The sequence below is a fragment of the Hemicordylus capensis genome, chromosome 3, assembly GCF_027244095.1.
Source record: "Hemicordylus capensis ecotype Gifberg chromosome 3, rHemCap1.1.pri, whole genome shotgun sequence".
Taxonomy (NCBI): domain Eukaryota; kingdom Metazoa; phylum Chordata; class Lepidosauria; order Squamata; family Cordylidae; genus Hemicordylus; species Hemicordylus capensis.
This window is the reverse complement of record NC_069659.1, coordinates 260,314,991-260,336,230: the sequence shown is the minus strand read 5'-3', so window position 1 is coordinate 260,336,230 and position 21,240 is coordinate 260,314,991. Positions and strand designations below refer to the sequence as shown.

Sequence of the window (21,240 nt, the reverse complement as noted above, 5' to 3'; positions counted from 1 at the left end):
ACAGGGAGAATGGATTGCCATGAAACCTGCTTCAGGACTTCACCAACCTTTGGGCTGAGTGGTCCAGGGTGGGCGAAGACCTTGAAGTATCCAGACCCTCTCTTACAAAAGCGGGGGTTGGCTTTGAAGGAATTGGGCGTGGCATACCTGCCTGTTTCCCGAGCCAGGGTGTGTTGCCCAGTAAGGTGCCGGGCAGGACGTCAGAGCCTGACCCGGTCCTATTCGCCCGCACTGTTCTCTAAGGGTGATTAATCACCTGGTGTTCCAGTCCGCCATGTTTTATTACAGTTAATAAAGTTGTGGCCCTTTCACCCATACTAAGTCTATGTGTCTTCTTGGGCTAGGGGTCTGGGGACAAACACTGTTCTCTACCTCTCATATGCCTTGTCAGTTTAGCCATGATTGCAAACTTCCACATAGTTAGAAACAATCTCTTACCAAAGGAATCTTAAGAAGTGTCTAGTATTTTGCATATTGTACCCTGAACCATATCTTCTATCTATATATATAATTCACTAAGACATACCCATGGCTAATCCCATGTGTGGCAGCTCTCGTGAGATTTCACGAGTTAAGGGAGGGGGAGAGGAAGGCGAGCAGCCAGCAAAAGGAAGTGGTGGCATCAGCCACTGGGCGGCGAGAGAAAGCAAAGTGGTGGCTAGGCCAGCCACCTCCAGGTGAGAGGAAGCAGTGGGCTGGTGGGCCGGCTGCTGAAAGGAAGTGGTGGCCGGGGCTGAAGGGGGAGGTAGGAGAACGGCTAAAGGGATGGGGAGGGAGCAAGGGAGAACTAGGGGTGCAGGTACTCTGTGCCAGGTCAACTAGTAAACTGCAAACTCTTACCTTCAAAATATATTGAGCCCTTTCTCATGACTGGGAAAAAGAGTTCGGAAGGGGAGAGGAAGAAACCTCAAAATGCTTACCTCCCCTGCAGATGATCTCCCTACTCTTGTTGGGTGGCAGATCACCCACCCAGATGACTGCCAGCTGCTCTCGGAAACACTGAGGTTTGGGGGCCAGGAGGCCCTGGAACTTCCATAATGCACCGTGCAAGTGTGTGGTGCATTATGGGGATCATATTGATGCCTGCCGGCGGTAGCTGGTGTGTGGGTGCCAAGTGGAGTCATGCAGCACTGACACACGATCACTTAGCCCAGGTTAAGGGCACCCTTGAGCCTTTAACCCTGACTAAGTGGTGGGCTCCCTAAGTGGGTTCGCCACTGCCCTGCCGCCAGGAGATGTGTGGCTCCCACTGGTTTATACACTCAGCAGAAGGTTGGGCTTAGGCAGCCAAGCCTGGTCTTTGCTGCGCATGTGAACAGCCTCACTGTATCATTAGTATAAATAAGAAGCAACAATATGGGATTGAAAGTTATGGAATAGTCAGTGTTATTTCACAACTACAAGCAAATTCAAGTGAATCACTCATACTTGGTCATTTCCCCTAGAACATGTCAAATCTTGACCCATCCTTCTGGAGAGATCTCATCTCAGATCTAGCTGGTTGATTACACTATTTAAGCTACTGGTGAGATAGAATGACACTCTGTTCTCATTTTGCTACTACTTGTAAAACTTTTATAAGATAACCACCAACTCTAATCAGAAAAGCATATCAATGGCTACATTAGAAAGTCTGACATTGTCAGCTTTGGCACTACCTTTTTTTGCCTCAAGTAAATAAAAGCAATATATACTGTCTAGACCACCAGCAGAGACAGATTAACTTCCGACAGTGGTTTTGTGTCACACCAATTATCCTGCAAAAGCCCATTAAAATAAATAAGAATTGCACAGAAGCAATACTTTGCAGATTGTAGCTTTCTGACAACAATGAACCAAACCCCAACAGCAAAGCTATGGCACCTCTCTGCTTCATACATATCCAGAAACACATGAAGAAAAAACCCAAGCCACACCTAATTGAACTATGTACTTACTTTCCTTTGTGAGTATGTATTTCTTGTCTCTTCCCCACACCTGCCTAACACTGTAGTACTTTTACAGTATTTACCTGAATCCAAGACTAGCTTCCCCCCAGATATTTTGATATTAGAAATCGGGAGGTTGTCTTAAATTAAAAGTTCTGTTCTTTTCAAATAAATGCAGGTATAACCTGTATTTAACCTCTACTTTTAAAAGGGGTAGTCTTAAATTCAGTCATCTTCAATTCAGGAAAATATAGTGCATAGCAAACAAAGTCACTTTCACACTCTAATTGCTCTCAAACATATGTTCAAAAGTTTTCCACAAAGTTGAGTAAAGGATGACACTACAAAAATCCATTATCTTGATTTTGCCTGTTTGACATACTTCAAGTTACTTTAAATGCTTTAAAAACTGCTGAGCTAGATGGCAATCTAATACAGACTATATACTGCCACTTTGCATCCGTTAATGGTTTTCACACAGCCTGAAGCATAAAAGCTTGTGTTGAACAAGGTATATGCTGCACATTTCTAGCCTGGGCCATAGAAATGGATGAAAACACAGGGCACATGTTTGAAATTCCAGACAAAAATTACTGCTCCTTCTTACAAATACCATTTCTGAAAGGCAATATAATATACAAAGCACATGGCCACAGGTTTACACACACCCTTGCAGCCTAAAAGATGAATTCGCTAGAAACAGAACCATTCAAACTCCAGTTATTCAAGCCAGGTAAAATATGTGACAAGTAGAAATTTAATACTTTCCCAATTCTCCCTTTCCAACCATGGGGTGAGCAACAGGTGGCCCTCAAAGTACAAACATATCCAGATTCTAATCAGAGCCACATACACTGCCAGAAAAAGTAAGTGATTAGATGTCATGGCCATGGAGACAAATTTTAAGATGTAAAAATAGTAAAAATGCATGGCTGGTTTGCATTTTACTTTAGACTGTCATGTCTTTTTTCAATCATGAACGTTATTTATATGAGCAAGTGTGCTCACTGATTACAGCTGCAACCACCTTTATGAGCTCTGGAGTGGAATTACACATTAAAGAACACAGGGCAGCTACCATAAATGCCAACACTGTGTCACATCTCCCTTTGACACACAATAATGTCCAGTTTAATGTCCTTCATTGCACAGCCTGGAAGCAGTGGCAGCTCCCATTTACCCTAAGTGTGGCTGCCTGACTAATTAGGCCTGTGTGAAGCTTCAGTTGAAGCCAAATACTCTGCACAGTCCCCCTGGCAGCATGCAAAGGCTGCCATTGCCACTGCACAGTGCTGCGCTTTGCCCAGCACTGGGGGCTAGGGATGTGCGCAAAACCAGCTGGCCCAGTTCGGTTTTGGACCCCTTTGACCCTTCCCCCACCCCCCGGCTTGGGGGTGGGTATGTTGATGAACAATTTTGGTTTTTAAAAAAAATGTTTTTAAATTAAACTTACCCAGCCATGCAGGGTCCTACTGTGCAGGTGCAGCAGCCTCCCAAATGGCTGTCGGGCCAAGGAATATGCCCGGAAGGGCTGAAAATGCCCAAACTGGGCAAGTTTTAACTAGCCAGGAGCCTGGTGTGGGGAGGGGGAACATCCACCCCCCCCCACCACCTTGGAGAAGCCTCCAGAGGAGGTACATTTAATAAACAAATAAATGATATTTTTAAAAAAAAAAAATTCTCAAAACCCCGAACTGTGTGTGTGTGTGTGTGTGTGTGTGTGTGTGTGTGTTTGTTTCAGGGTCGAGTCAAACCGGAGGGAGGGGTTCAGCTCGACCCTGAACCTTCAAATTGAACTGGTTCAGTTTCAAACCTGTTTGCACACCACTACTGGTGGGGCCCTTGAAGAGAAATGGAGCCCCAGTGTCATCTCTGAAGGTGTGCATGCAACACTGAGTAATGAAGTTCTTCCCAGCACTTTCTCCACAGAGATCTAAGGGGAAACCACCAAGAAGGCCTAACACTTCAGTGCTCCATAAGCACCTTCCAAGGTGGCACTATGGCTTGAGAGGGCGCCATTTCTCTTGAAGGGACCCACCAGCCTAGGCAAACTGTAGCACTGTGCAAATGTTTCTCACACTACAGTTCTCACACCGAAGGGGTTCCTTCCCTCATCTCGCTCCCACTTGAAAAATAATGAGGATCCCTGGTCAAGTTCAACTTGCCCAATGTCTTGATGTCATTACAATATGCCTTTCCCCATTCCCAGTCCTATTCCACATCACTGGCTGTTATTGCTAGAGGTGAGAAAATTCACATCAAGGCATAAGGTAAGTTAAGTTAGACATTACCGAATTGGGGGGGGGGGGAGCTTAAAATGGAGTTGCTATTTTTGGCATCAGTGCCATCACCCTCTTGGACGTCACTCCACTTCAAATACAAAAGCTCCCAATTCATATACTACCATATCCCATGGGGCAGTGGGGTGGAATCACCCACATGTAAATTTTCCTAAGAAGCAGTGAATAAAGAAAGTAACAACTGTATCCATGGCTTTTTAAAGCCAATTCAGTGAGTTTCAGTATTTTTCAAAGGTTGATTGAAACATTTTCATATTAGATATATATTTTGGACACTTTCAGAATAAGAACATTAGAAAAATGCAATGTTTCTCCTGACCTTTATCCATTATGAACTTTTTTTTACAAATTATGTTAATTGCATGCAATTAAGATATACAAATACATAACCTGAGTGCAGTCATTAATGCTAACTTGCTTTCCATAAAGAACACACACAAATGAAAAACTGAAAATTTTCTAAATAAATAGGCATTCCTAGGAATATTTCACTTGATGTATAGGTTACACCAAGGCTTACCTTCACAAATTCTGTCCAACCGCTGTCGTTTGACTTTATGTTTGTCCACAAGTGCCATTGCGCTACTGCGTTTTATAACTTTTGGAATCAAAGGATAAAGCAATCCCCCAAGAACTTATGGAAATTCACAGTAGTCCGAGTGCATAACGTCACTTTGAATCCTGAAAGAAGAAGAGAGTTGCACATCGTTGACCCTCAGGAAAACAACAATCTGTACTTAAAATGTCTACCGTGATACATTATGAGAATGAAACGGCTTCAGTGCTTTTGGCCCCAGCATGGCTAGTCACACATTATATGCCCCATACCCAACACGATAAAAAGGAAAATAGTAATATGTCACAAAAGTGTGCAAACTAAAGAGTTGATTTAATTACATCTTTGTTTCAGTTCTGTGTTTTTATTTCAGCTGCAAAAAAACAATGCTAGTTGATAAAAATCAACACATGACTTGCTATGATGCCCAAATGACTGTTGTAGCTGCAACATGCCACAACTGATGATGGTGCCCCAGAGCCATGCAATGAGATAATGAGCTGGCACCACTATACAAGGAAGGCCAAAACACACACACATACACACACCCCAGAGGGCAACACCAGAAAACAAAAACAGAACTACTCATTCTACGCAGCTATGCCACATGTATTCCACACAACGTGTCTGTCATTGCCACTAAGCCTTATTTACCAAGGATGGCTGTTGCTAGTGTAACAGTAAAAAAAGAACAAACCCACACAACGTGCATAGAAAATGTTAATGGAGAGACTATTTCAAACACACCAAAGTGTTTTGGGCATAAGACTTCATCAGGGACTACCAAAGAAAAGAATATTTCTAAAGTCATATTGACATTAAAACATCTTAAAATAAATATATTATTACACTGAATGATATAAAAATGCAATGACATTTTCATACGTTTGTGTGTCAATAAATACGATAGACATGGTACAATATAAACAGAAAAAGAGGGAAACATTGTAGGAATTTCCGAGAGCCTATAGACAGGGCCTGTCTTGTTTTTAAATCTTGATACAGAACCTAGCCATTTTTAGCACTTTATTAATTACTTTTGCAGAACTCATCCAAATAGCATGTACTCTCAAATATGACCTTGATGTTGGGCGCTAAACTTCATGATGCTCAGACTAGAAATATTAACATATATGCTGTCATGCACCTTGTCAATACAACCACATTTTTACAACAAAGCACTCAATCAGCACCCAGTGGGACTCGTGGTTGCCTCCAACACCATAACCTGAATTTTCCTGATGTGACAATACTCTACCACACAGCCAAAGTTGCCGCACGTGCAGCTGCACTCACAGATATGAGGTCAAGGAACATTTATGCCTTTGATAACTGAATATGGCCTTCCACTCAGAATCTAGTAGCTTGTGTATTTGCAGAGTTTCTCGGGTTTCTTGGCTACTTTTGATTAAAGCTTCTAAACCAAAAAGAAACTGTACAACACTTCTGGTGCTCAAGGGGTTTGCTCAGCTTATTCTCTGCAACAACTTTCAGTTCATAGGAACCTGCTTTATATAGAGACAGACTATTGGCCCACTCACCTCAACATTACCTGAAATCTTAGAGAGCCACTGCCAATCAGTCAGACAGGGATCTTTCAGATAGATTTGACCAGTGTAGATATACACTTGACCAGTGTATATTGAGCAGCGTAGGTAACTTATTCCAGCCAGAAATACTGGGATATAAGACATGCTTAGTTTTGTACACTAAGAATTTGGGATCTCAATAGAATTCTATTCTACATGCATACAAGTTATTTCACATGTGCACCAAACCCACTGTTCTATGGGGATGGTTTGTGGTCCTCGACAGGAATAATTCACATTTTTCCCTTACATTCAGATTCTTATTCTGCAGATATCAGATGCTACCTTGTCAACTTAACCATTATTCAGAGAAGGCTCTCAGTGCCTCCTTCTATAACACAAGCACATAACAGGTGTGCATGGTTATTCTGTAAGATGACTTCAGTAAAATGCTTGTTATGCTGTGCAATGCTAAACATGGAAGACAAAACAAATTATGTTAGGAAAAAATATTAGAAATAGATACAAATTAGACTATGAGGCTATTCACATGACATGAGCCACCTGCAGTAACCCAGGCAGTGCATATCATCTGGGGCACCAGGAGCCCTCTACTCCTGGCTGCTCCAGAACATGGTAGCTCAACTTTTTAACCCAGCATTTAGCCGAAATCAAATGGTTTAAAAGGCTTCCCTCTGGCCCGCCACCATTTCTGGCAGTAAGCCAGGGGGAACAAGCGACCGCAGCTGCACAGGGCACTCTGGGACATGGGAGGGGGAGAGTCCTCTCATTCTTGGCTTTTGCCTTTGACATGCTGCCACTCATGTGGGCGTGCAGCAAAAGCAAAGGCGCTGCCACCGCTTGTCTGCTGGCGAAGGCAGGTGAGTTCCTGCCTTCCTCGCAGACCTCCGTGAGCAGCAGTGTGAGGTCATTGGCACTACCTCTCTGTCTTCTAAAACACTTCAGAACTTTCTACCGGAACAATCTGCCCTTACATTTAAGTGTATATCTGTTGAAAGCGCTTAGTAGTATGAATACTCTGTGGGTAGCAACAAACTCTCAGTAGAATGCCATGTGAATGTGGAAGACCAGAGGATGAAGATGTACTCTTCTTTAACGTTCTTAACCTTGGTTTGCAAAGACTACAAACCTGACTGCTATATCATCATATGCCACAGCAATACATATGCCAGTGCTTCTTTTTGTAGCAAGTGTCACACCACTGTTAAATGAAGTTGGAAAAAATGAAAAAGCGGGGGGAAAGGCCTTGTACCAACATCAGATTTCAAGCAACTGTATACCAATACATTAAAATTTCACCAAGTAAAACTATCCTACCTGTGATTCAGCAAGAACTCATTGCACTCTGAATGACAAGGTGGTGGCAGAAGAAACGCAAACTAGTATATAAGCCACTGTCCTTGACATGCTTACTTAATTGGGTGTCCAGAAAAATACTAATATTTGGAGTTCTACTGACTGGTGTCTGTGAAAAGGGATGAGTGGGTCATTTTCTCGTAACCAGTCATCAATCTAATGACAACTTCAGTGGGGATAGGGTAATTAACGTGTCTAAAAAGAATATGTACATAGTATGCTATCCCAAGAGATATAGCGTTCTTTTCCACCTGGACTTCTCACACTGAAGCCAGAATTCTTGAAGAAGGGCATGCCCTCAACTCCTGCCTGTGGCTTCCAGCAGCATCTGGTGGGCCACTGTGTGAAACACGATGCTGGACTAGATGGGCCTTGGGCCTGATCCAGCAGGGCTATTTTTCTGCTCTTATGGTTGAAAGTTATTCTGCTGGTTTCATCCTATGACACTGAAATGAAATACAACTAGTCCATTATACTGTGTTATCTCCAACACCTACTGTTAACAGTCTGACAACCCTCTCTTAAGCCTCCTACGATCAGTAGAAAGTTTATTACAAGTAAATTAATAGTGCCGTGGACTCCAAACCTTTACATAAATTAAGCTCCCCGCTCCCTAAAAGGTAACCCCTCACCGCCGAACAGGCCCAAACTCCTGACCTCCAAACTGGTTCGGCGGTATGGAAAGGACCGCCAAACCAGTTCGTGCACATCCCTAGTCCTTAGCCTGTCAGTGTGTGATTTGTTCAAAGCTTTATGCTTCCCTGTAGTCCAAGCTCCATCAAAACAGATCAGGGAACATGTTCCAACTGTCTGTGCTATTGACTAACATCTACCAGCAAAAGAAAAAGATTTTTTCCAGTTAACCAGTGATCTGGGAAGTTGCACGATAGATACAATTCGTGTTTGTCACCCATATGATATTTTAATTCGCACTTCCCCTGGATCAAGAGTGGAATGAAGAACCTTTACTATGTCAGGACCCACTCAGACTCCAACACAGAGAAGACCTTTTGAATGAGGAAGAGGACACCCCAATCGCCCCACCCAAGGATGGATCTACAGTTGAGCAAATGTGTGCAATGAACATGGGCCACCGCTAGGGCGAGCTGCACCTGAATTTCCAACTTAAATCCTAATTTTACCATAGGGTTGATGCCACATGGATTTCCTATGTGACAATAGCATTAAATGTTACTGAGAGTTTGTTGCGTTCAAGGAGATCAGTCCATCCATTGATTTTTAATTAATTGTTTTAAAAGTTAAAGTTTAACTTTTAAAATCTAAAGGGACCCATGTTCAATTATTGCACACAGGCCCCTGCAGAGCTTGTTGTGCCACTGACCCAACCCTAACAAGCCACCTAGATCTGAGCAGACAGAATTTGTTACCTCCCCATCAGCTGGCGCCTCAGAGGAGCACTGGAGGTCTGAAGACCTGGTGTCCCAGTGGGGTTTCTGTTTAAGATCCCTAGAACTCCATGAACATAGGCAACACCATGCCATGACCATACTCCAGCTCCAGAGGCAAAGCACATGTTGGCTCTTCAGGACCACCCTCCTGATGTGTCTACTCAAGGGGAGGGGGAGGCCAGCAGACTTTAGTTCAGGGCTGGCTACTATATAACTGCTCCATCCAGAAGTAGCCTTTGCTGGGTCAACTACTGAGTTACTGCCTTGCTGCACCCAGGCACAGACACAATGAAAGTGAGGAGGTCTAAGGATGGATGCGGCCATGTAATAGAATCTGCACATTTGTTCCAGTTGTACAAGAGAGATCTAGTAGAAGTAGGTTTCTATGAATGCAGCCAATGCAGATGCTGTAACTTGGGGATGATCACCTGGACCCCAGAGGCTCTGCACCCAGGGCCATTATTTATGTTATTAGAGCTGAACTAGGACCACTGCATTTTTGCTTCCTTAGAATAAAATTGCTTACCCACTTCTACTAAACAAATCAAGAAGCTTATACATATGCCATTATGAGCAGAGTACGGTTGCCAGGAGTAGACACCGACTGGACGGCACACTTTACTTTACTGTCACTGTATTTTGCAACACTGGATGGCACCACTTTCAAACTGCTACACTCCTAGCTCTCTCCCCCTCCAACACAGCATCCCAGAAGAAAGTGCAGATTAAGTCTTCCAGAAACTACTGGCTATTAATAGTTAACAAAACGCAATACGATACTTTGGAGATGGGGGGGGGGGGATAAGGCTGTAACAAATCTACTGCCTACCAGGATCACAATTTCACAGAGATTATTGTTATTATTATAGATGGTTATCAATTATTCATCACGTTGATAGTTAATTTATAAAAAGAATAGGGGCTCACTGGTGCTGCTGAATTCTGACTGATAGGAGATAGGCGATTTCCTGGTAGTTAATGGCCAATTTCCCAGCAATACGACTTCAGCATAATCACAGAGATTTATAGGAATAATTAATTGATTTTTCCCTCAAAATGTGCAGATTCTAAAAGAGCACGATTCCCACTCCTTTTTATAATTAATCCCACATTTCAGAAGTACCTAAACCCCTGTATTCTAAGCAGGGAAGCTTCCTTTAGTCAATAGCTTATTGTTTTAGCAATAGGGCGGGAGACCAACATGCATAAATAAAACAGAGGTTACTGTAGATAAAGAGAAATATTTTCTATTGTCAACCTTTTTTCCATTTAAGAGAACGTCTTCTTCATCCCCATGATCCCCACTGCTCACTGAGATCATCTGCAAGGGTCTGTCTGCAATTGCCACCGGCTAGTATGGTGGCCATCGGATGGGCCTTCTCTGTTGCTGCCCTGAAGCTTCGGAATGTACTCCCTGTTGAGATAAGAGCTTCCCAATCTCTGACAACTTTTTAAAAGTCCCTAAAGACTTATCTTTTCACCCAAGCCTTTTAATTTAACTGTTTTAAATTGTTTTAAGGTTTTTATTTTTGGGTTTTAACTTGTTTTATGTAGTTGTAATCCGCCCAGAGACACAAGTCTGTGGGAGCATACAAATCTGATAAATAAACAACAAATAATGAATAAATAAAACACTCTTCCTCTGCCAGCATAGCGTAGTAGAGTAAGAAGAGGCAGGAGTAGGTATGGATTTGATTATTAGGAAGCTGGCCTACATCAGGTAGGCAGAAGCTAACTTTATTGTTCAAAAGCTTGTTGTGAAAAATTAAAGCAGCCCAGAGGATGGGTGCATGAGTATTCATGTGCATACACACAAACACAGAAATAGAGAGAAACTCCTAGCCACACAGTCTTGCACGGCCACAAACACACAAAGACGCAGAGAATCACACTATGCCCCAGAGAACCATACAATGTATAGGATATATGTTCCCTGTGGGGAAAAGAAAAACTATACATGTCACTGCTGTGTCATCTTCTCTCCCCAGAGCGTTCAAGCAGGCAGAAGGGAAGCACCAAATGTCCCCTGCAGCAGCTGCTTTATAACATCTAGATTATATTTCTCTACTTTACACACAGGTTAGACCCAGAGATTCACCTCTAAATAGCCTGACCCGGGTAGACTACAACCTAGATCCAGGAGTGCAGTGCAAACTGGCTTGTCCTGAGGTAGAGGAAGCAAGAATGCACAAGTGAGAGATCATGAGCATGCATGGAGAACTATTAAGCAACAGAGCATGTACATGTTATGCAGAAGGGGCATTCTACCACCTAGATGCTCACCTGGATACAAATGCTATTAATCCCAAGTGAGAAGGCAAGTAGCAAATTGCATGCTTCGCAGTTGCCTTTTTGATATAACAGTTTTAAAGAGACAAACACAGCAACGTCATCCATGCATTTGTGTTTGTACTGGCAATGTGGCCCTGGTAGTGATGGCAATCAACCTTGCATCTCTGTCTCTCTCATTAGCAAGCACCACCCTTAAATGAACAATTTTAAACAAATTATTGCAAATACTTATTTGAATCCATAATAGCTTCATTATTTCCATGGCTGAAAATCTCAGCATATAAAGTATTTGCTTTTAAGCCAACTGCACATGTCGACAGCAGGAACTCTTAGATCATCAACAGCACACAAGAATTACAAAGAAAAGGAAGCGCTTACTACCTTTACATGGTAATTAGTAAATATAACAGATCTTGAACACATGTACATTGGAGACTGTTGCACTAAAAAAAGAAATCCAGAACCTTAAAAGACTGCATTTATTAGGAGCAGAGGTATGTGGGATTACAAACATGCCACTTCAAATGTGTACAACCTTGACTTTGAACAAGGAAAGGAAAACAAAAGTCGTATTCAGTGTTTACTGACACACTTCACACAAACTTAAAGATCTGTTGCAAAGATCAACTCAAGGAAGCAGTCTCGTGCTGCACATCTGGGTACTTGTGGCTGATTTTCACTATACATTTCTTGCTTGTGAAGATCACTTTAGTAGAGAATGCTTTCATGCTACAAGACAGATTAAACCAGGCCTGCTCAATTTAGGCCTCCCAACTGTTTTTGGACTACAACTCCCATAATCCTCAGCCACAGTGGCCAATAGCCAAGGATTATGGGAGTTGTAGGCCAACATCTGCAGGAGGGCTGAAGTTGAACAGCCCTCTATTAAACCATAGAAAGTGTGAAAAAAGTAAACAAGTTCATCAACAAGACTCCTGTACTTCAGCTGCAAAAGCCTAGAGAACAGAGAGGCTAACTTTGCACAATCATTATGATTTCGTGGAACCACCATGGTCAGAAACATACTGCACAGTGTTCTGCTTAGTTGCACTAATGCTGGTCAGGGCTGCCATTTTAACCAGGATCTGACATCAAAGTTTGAAGTAGATTTTGAAATCTTAGTTAAGAACTTGGTTAGATTTAACCACATTCAAGGTTGGTGCGGATATAACTGTTCTCGTCAGTACCCTACACCTCTCCAAATTGTGGGATCTTGTTTGTCATCTCACATTGTGACTATGAGATCAGGGATTATCCCTTCCTCCCCTGTCCATCTCCAAGCTTGGATCTAGAGCAGGCCTGCTCAACTTCAGCCCTCCTGCAGATGTTAAACTACAACTCCCATAATCCCTGGCTATTGGCCACTGTGGCTGGGGATTATGGGAATTGTGGAGATCTGTGGCTGGGGATTATGGGCCTGGGGATCAACTATGATCCCCACCCTGCTCTCCAGCTGTAAGTCTGGGAGGAATCTTGGGAGCTCCTTATGCCTGTCTGGGGGTATCAGACATATGCCAAAGTAAGTTTGGTAATTAAAATCGTGGACAATTGAAAATACTACACCAGCACTACACCTGCCACTTGGTCACTGACTATGCTGGGCTTAATAGGGACAGTTGGTAAATATAGGAGAGTCACCACTTTAACAAGTGCTTCTTTGCCCAGTGAGCTGGAGAAATATTTTCGCATATTTTGTCTATAATTTAGTGTCTATTTCTATGAGGTTTATACTAAATTAGGATGCCTTCACTTTTTTTCCTTCTCTCTTCACCTGCAAAAACAGCAACTACAGGATGAGCAATACAGAATGCATATACAATGTCCTCATGCGCGCGCGCGCACACACACACACACACACAGTCTCGAGTGCACAAATGAAAACCTGGATGTGCACACAAGACCCGCTTATTTCTTCCTGTTTAGCAAAGGGCAAGTTAAGAGAACATGAAAAAAGGCAAGCCCACCTTCCTTACTCACAGGCTGAAATGTGAAAGCAGGCGTTATGCACTGACACTACATCTTCCAAAACAAATCTCACAGAAACCTTTTACTTTACAGAGGGAAATATCTGCATCATAGAAACTTTATATATGGGTTTTTCAAGGGGCATACAAGAGGATAAACTGCACCCAGCCAAAATAAACAAAACAAAAAAAAAACACACACACACAAAAACCCCTTCAAGGCTCCAATTCTTCTCTTCTCCAATCAATTAGCCCACTGTCAGCGAAAACCAGCTTTGCAGTACACAAAGTGCAAACGCAACGCCTATTAAACCACTGACTACATCACTGCATGTTAAAAAAACTGTAGAAAAGGTACCTATTATTCATCATAATGCACACCACAGGCATACTTCACAGATTAATGTAATTTCCATGATTGGGGCCGTTCCATTTATGTTTGACAGGTGTCCACGATGATACCATGTGATAATGAGGACCTATTTTAAAAGCCTACTAAAAATGGAACAAGGCCTCTGAGCAGGATTTGGGAACACGCTAGGAACAGAAACACACACTCTCACTCACACTCTCTCTGTCAAAAGATTTCCATTAGTTGAGTAGGATACACACACCCCTACCATTTGCTCCAAGCGGTTTCTACATTAAAACCCAACCCAAATATAAAACCTCAAACAACAGTAAGTAGGGTAAACAACTAAAAGAAATTAACAAATGCGTACATGCTCAGTTTTAGTATATAATAATATCTGAATGGAAAGAAAGATACACACGGGGCAGGCGGGGGGGGGGGGCGGGCCCTGTCATTCTTGGGTTTTCAGCAAGATTAGGAAACAACTGAAGTGATTTACATATAGTAATTGCATGTCCTTCCTAGTCTCCAGCAGCGTCTTTCAAAATGTAAATTTCCCTGGAAGTGCTCGGACATTACCCTAGACTTGTATTTATTTATTTATTTGAAAGAAATTACTTTACCATGACAATGTAAGAGGATGTAAAAGAACTCACTGCAAAAATGTTTCAATTGCTTCTTAAAGCAGCATCTTAAACACTCACAGTCCATGACAGAAAATGAAGACCTGGCCACAAAAAGGGCCTCTTCCACTAAGAGTGAAATATATGTTCCTCACATCATCTTTTGCCTGTGGATGTTCTTATGACACTGAAGGGATGGAATCCATTTTCTGCCTGAACTGTAAACACTTCCACCCAAACTTGTACATATATGAAATCAAAGAGAGAGCCCAATCTGAAGTTCACAGCAGCCTGGCATTCTTTGTATTAAGAATGTGTTTGCAGATCAAAAGGCTAAATATATAATGAGAAGAGAAATTCATCCTCGGTTGTGTTCAGCATACACCAGTTGTTTTGTTTTTGTTCGGTTATGATAACAATCTCATTTCATATCCTGTTACTCTTCCCAGCATGAGTTTACCATGACATGGAACTCCATGGGGTATGTAGTTATTGCTATACAAATCTAGTGCCTAAAGTGAAAAACAGGAATCTAGAAGAAAAAACGGGTCTTGCTGTCAATGAGAAGAAAGTAGTCTACACACAGCACAGAAGGATACTGGTAAGAAAAGGAGGCTGTCTCCCAAGCAGCCAAGCCTGGGCTCGGCTGCCTGTAAGAACTGCTGGGACCCCCGCAGATCCCGGTGGTGCTGTGACGCTAAACCCAGCGCCACAGCTCGGTTCTAAGCCAAGATCATGTGTCAGCATAAGCTGTGTTGCAGTGCATGCTGACACAGAGATGGGCACCTAGAACACTCACACTGACAAGAGAGATGGGCACCTTGTACGCCCATCTCCTGGGGGAATCCCCACGGGCCCTGTGCTTGGTGCGCAGTGCACTGTGGGATTAACGGAGGCTGGGACACGTTGATTAGCAGCGCTGCTGAGAGCAGCACCAAGAGTTATCCGTACTGCTCCCAGAAGCGCTGGTCATGTGGCTTACACACTGCAGAAGTTCGGTGCAGTCGTCTGGGTGAAGATAGGTTGAATCCTTCCCCCAGCCCCGCCCGCCATCTGACCGCAGTCGTGTGAATAGACACAATGTCTCTCAAAGCAGCACTGACGTCCTTTTATCCAGAGTGTTCTATTAAAGGGTTGTCTGGTGCCATCTTGCATCATCCTACACCATACAACCTGCACATTTTCACTCTTTGCACAGAGTGTATATGATCTCAGGGACGTAGCTTAGAGGCAATGATCCAAGTGCCAGAACCAGGGTGCACTATCAGACCTTGAGACATGGGCATTTGTTGCTACTTAACATATTCTTTGGCTATCAGAATAGTTTTAATGGCAAAGTTTAATTTCTGTCTGTTTTATTTTCATGGCATCAGACATGTTAGATGTTTATAGTTATAGAAGATCCTAACCCAACAAAGATCACAGATTCTGACCACGTGGTTTCCTGGTTCCTTCCAACACTATGCTTGCTACAGAGAGTATGCACTTAGGGTTATAAACATCTACATCTTTGTTACTGCAATTACATTTAAAAAATTTAATTCTCGAATGAGTAACAATCTACCCCAGCGCTGTCTGAGGATTAAAAAAAATATTTCAAACTTGAATTAAATACCACATTCTGAGGCTGTTCTCATGTTCTTTTGTGGGCTAGGCTGCTCGTGTGGAATGCCTGGATCCATGCAGATCCCGGTGCTCCCACACAGCCTAAACCATCTCTCAAGGCCAGCTCTTAGCCGAGGCTAGGGAACAACAAGCTACCGGAATCATTTGTCTCCTTGGGCTCCATGTATACACAAAGAACCTTACCAGGGTAGTCAACATGGATTCCCACAGCTATTTTTTCAGCCCTCAAGAAAGGCAACACAGATTCCTACCTCCATGAAAGTAGCTGGAAAGCACACTGGAAAGTCAAATACATTTATTACCAAGGCCTGGTTCACACAATTGTTTGAAGCTAAGTTTATTGGGAGTTACTGGCATTAATGTGATTGTGTGGACCCACACTAAGGTGGTAATCTCAGATTCATCCCAAGCCATAAAACACATTGGAGTGGATTCACACAATCACACTAATGTTGGTAACCTATATTAAATCTGAAATTGTACAATTGTGTGAATCAGGCCCAAGTGACATAAAGCTATCTACACATAAACACATACAAATAAACACCACTTCAGCATTCATCCCAATACTTATTGGAGATGGATGGTAAGACATTCTAGCAGATAAGACACAGCCATGTTTCCTTGTAGGCTTCTGTCACCATGGCATAGCAAAATGAGATGTCTACATCCCTTATAGACTACTGCCTCATCCTTATACGCCATCTGCTGTCAGTCAACATACCTGTGAACTATAGCCCATCAGGACTATGGCAGGGAGCCAAGATCACTGCAACTCCAGGGCACCAGTTTACTATTTAGCATGAAACTCAAAACAGAAGAAACTGGAGGTAATGCTGTAAGTGATGAGAGTGGCACCTTGTGGCAGTTGCAGATATGCAAATACAGTAGATGGGAGCTTGCATAAGGCTTGGGTGGCCTGAAAAAACCATAACTGAAATATCCATTTCATCAGAATGGCATGAGCATGACTTTTGGTAACCATTAACTACTAAGCCCTATTCAAGCATTGTGTAGTATGTGCATACAGATGTCAATACAACTAGATGCTTGTGTGAACAACCATATATACATTCAAACTGAAATTAACCCAAGAACATAAGAACATGATCCTGCTGGATCATGCCCAAGGCCTATCTAGTCCAGCATCCTGTTTCACACAGTGACTCACCAGATGCCTCTGGGAAGCCCACAGGCAAGAGCTGAAGGCATGCCCTCTCTCCTGCTTTGCTCCTCTGCATTACTATTTAGAGAGTACTGGCCCCTTCAAATGCAGTCTACAGATAGAAAATGTACTACTGCACGTGCACTGAACTTTACGTATTCGATTATCATAGGTTCTCCATTTGCAGTTTCAGCTATTCATGATTCAGCAATATATACCCAGTCTCAATTATTGTGTGGGGAAATTCCAGCCATTTGCAGTACCTATGCGCACATTTCACACTTCTGGTGGCATCTCCGGTGGTCTTTTGGGGGCACTTCTGGAAGCAGTATGGAGCCATGGTGGGACGTGCTTGTGTGGAATTTCAAGTGGGTTTTTTTGGGGGGGGGAGGGGCTGGAGTGGCCAAGATACAGTTCTGCACTCTTCTCTTACTTCTGTTTCCCTACCCTTTTTTGGTAATTTTTAGTACTTTTTCCCATGTACTGAGGAACCTAACCCCAACATTCCCATAGGCATAAGGTTTCAATTATCATAATTTTGGCATTCACGGTTGTAGTGCAGAATGTAACCTCTGCTATAATCAAGGGCTTCCTGTACATGTGTACAGATCTGTACATGTATGCACTATATGCAGATTGTATGTTTACTGAACACAGCATGCAAATAGGGGTCTAATATGATTTATGTCCCCAAGACACAGATTTGCGCTGTTAACATTGGGAAATATTTAGAGGTCTCAGAAGAGAGAACTGTGCTTTTCTGTAGGCTTCATAAGGATTTGCTGTCTCTCTATGTACTAGTGGACGGAGGCCTACGGAACTTGTCATCTACCTGCAGAATTTGTCATCTCTCTGAACAGTAACCCTTGGATACTTGCCCAATCAAAACAGGAGTTCTGAGGCACCTGGCAAACCCTATGGCTGGTGGGCCACCTTTGTCTTCATGGGCCACAAGTTCCACAGGCTTGGGCTAACGTGTTTTTCTGAGCTGTTTGCAAATAACAGGCAAAATTTAAGGCACTTGGGCAGTCACCATGACCGTAGTTGTAGGCAGTGATAGGTGAACTCCTGACAGCTTGATCCAGACAGAATCAGCACAGTATTTATGGACTTTATTGGAGAACATTTAGTAAAAGATCATCTGTTTTCCAAGGGTTCTCTCCCAGCTTGTAACACTGGTGGTTCCATGAGCATTATCTTATTGCACCCCTGGCAACAGTAATTTGATTTCACCTGCCCTTACCAACCCCAGAGTACCAGCCATGGCAGAATGCAAGCTGGAAACCTCAAACAAATTCACCAGGGAACAAGAGAAGGTTTTAGATCTACATGGTGGTCAACCATCACTTAAAATGTTGGCAAAAAACAATCACAATAATTGCTTGGGTCAATCAGAGAAGCTATCCACCAAACTCAAGCAAGCATGGGCAGGTAGCCTGCTCATATGTTTAACAGTTATCCATCAACAGAACTCTCAACAAGATCAAAGGTTCTGTGCATGTGCCTGCAACATCAAATACATTATGTGCATGTGCCTACAAAAGAGCTGGCTTTAGGCACTTGGTCTCCTGAATACTCAGAATCTCCCATCTGAAAACCCACGAGGACTGCTACAAGTTAGTGTAGACAACACTGAGCTAGATAACCAATGGTCTGCTCCAGTATAAGGCAACTTCATATGATCATATAATTATAAAAGCTGATGATGCCACTTGTTGTAGGTGATAATGCTGAGTTCCTTTAGGCTGGGGAAGGTCTTACACAGGAACAATGAACTATGGAACAGCATACACTACAATCTATCATTAAACTGTGTTTAACATATGGCCCACAAGGCTATATTTAGCCATGTTCTAGCATTCATCATGGCTGACTGAAGCGGCCTCCAGCAACCAACCCTGATCGCTCTCTCAGTGATACAATCTGTCAGGCAGCTGGAGATCCAAAATGGCAGGAGGAATCTCTCATTAGAGGTCTTTTCCATTATAATTAGGGTATGAATTTTAACCCTTGGTCATATTGTAGGGATTAGGCTCAAGAGGGTTGGGCAGATTATAAGACCTATGAGTTGGTGATAAAAAACAATAATGTGAAGTCACACCAACAATATAATAGTTCCCAACTGGAACTAGACTATAGAGAACTTCACTTTCAAGCACCATCAATCACAACTACTGTTTTTCACTTTTCACATCAGAGGGTCACAGAATAAAGAGGGATTGGCAGAAGCTGAAGCTAGAATGACTGGGGAAGCTATATTGTTATAATCAAAGATAAAAACTACAGGGGAGAAAAGTGTAGCAAGTCTGTTCCTGCACTCTGGTGGTAGAAGCAAAAATACAAGAGGTTAAACATCAGTAGTGTGTTTCGGTAATAACCGTGCTTCCCATTTTGATTCCTGATGGGTAAAAAATAAAGAACTGTTCTCTTCCTTGAACTCTAGACAATGAGAGCAGGATCTTGGAAGCTCTATTTCACACAAAATCATTGCAATTTTAAATAAATTGCCAAACACAACCAATAAAACTATACTTAAGCTGGAACACCTGTTTTTAAATTAGAAGTCTTAGATGCAAATGATTATTTAAATCTGTGACCAGATGCTGTCTGTCTTATATCATTCAAATGCTTGAGATCCTATATATTCTGCAAAGATCATTCTCTTGAAAATAAAATACACTCTGATACTAATCCAACAACCAAGATGGAAGCAAAGGTTATTAGTTATTCTGGGAAAGAAGCATAATGTAGAATAGCAGAATAATCTTAAATGGAATATATATATTTTTTTTAAAGGAAAAGGCAATTAAGAGAAATAAAAAGAGGAGAAACAAGGAACTATCTGTGTGCAAAAAAATTAAGGTGAGTAGTAGAATGCAAAAGAAAAACAAGAGGTTTAAAGTGGGGACAGTGAAGAATAGTTAAAAGTATTACAATAATTAATCAGGACAAAATAAGAGCACGAACCAAAATACAGGAAGAATCAGCAGAAGAAAAAGACTGAATTTTAGCAACATCTGACAACTGAAAATGGCAAGACTTGGCTAGTGATGAAATATAAAAAGAACATGAAAAAGGATCAAATACACCTGGCTTGAGGAGAAAGAGAAGCAACAACAAAACAAAGTAGTCTAGAAGAAGAAGCAGAATTAAAAAATACCTTTGAAAGGATAAGCACAGTTATAAAGAAATAGCAGGACAAGAATCACAAAAGAAAAAGATAGAACAGATTTTTTTTTTTTTTTTAAAGCAACTGAATATTGTCAGCATAGACAGACGTTAGCAATGCCTGATGAAACCTCTTAATATCAAAGCGGGGCTCATAGGATCTCCAGCGACAGGAAGTGGACCTGAAATACCCACAAGGATTCTCACCTACAAAACCAGAACAAATTATGCAAGAATGCAAATAATTGTGAATTTGCATTATAAATGGATAGATTTTTTAAAACTATGCAAATAATATGAAGTCAATTTTCTTGGTGTAGAATAAGTCGAGTTATTTTGGAACAGAGTTAAATTTTTTGAAGAGCAAAACACACACAATCCTGCATATATGGCTATCATGTCAAGAGGCAACTCTGGACGGTGGGGCGGGGGGGGGGAGTTATCTTTCTCTCTAAAAGGTATGACATTTGAAATACTATTATCAGCTGTGACTCAAGCAAAGGATTGATAAATGCCTTCGGATTTCTTTTGTTGTTAGGAGCAAAAATAAAATAAAAATGGCACATACTGAAAATAATTTTTTTTTAAATGCTGACTAGTGCTGCAACTCCTGTTAGCAGTGTATACAGAAACTAGCAACTATTAGCAGCAGTACAGTGGTGCACAGGTGTTCTATTACTATTGCTGTGGTAACAGTACCATCTCTGGTTCAATGGCACATCTAGTACTAACTTGGAAGGTATAGAGTCCACCACTTGTGCCTCTGACAGTAATCTTAGGGCGGCTTCACACAACACGCCAAAAGTTGAACCTTCGGTTCCTAGAGTTTGGCAGCAATTTCCAGTGGAAGGGGTGATATGCCAACATTGATCATGTCATGCAGATTGGCTGATGTTGGTGTTGTCCACGCAACTTTAGGTTCCGAACCCTACATCTGCAGAGTTGAAGTTT

General features: G+C 42.1%; 1 protein-coding gene across 4 annotated transcripts in view; it reads right to left on the bottom strand.

Annotated features, from left to right (window-relative positions):
- CTBP2 (C-terminal binding protein 2) overlaps positions 1–21,240 on the bottom strand; it is a 305,305-nt gene that overhangs the window by 136,677 nt on the left and 147,388 nt on the right. For all 4 annotated transcript variants that reach the window (XM_053312945.1, XM_053312946.1, XM_053312944.1 and 1 more), the window contains one exon: positions 4,749–4,909. In XM_053312945.1, the coding sequence (XP_053168920.1) occupies positions 4,749–4,806 (58 nt within the window). In that variant the 5' untranslated portion in view covers positions 4,807–4,909. The remainder of the gene's footprint in view (positions 1–4,748; positions 4,910–21,240) is intronic.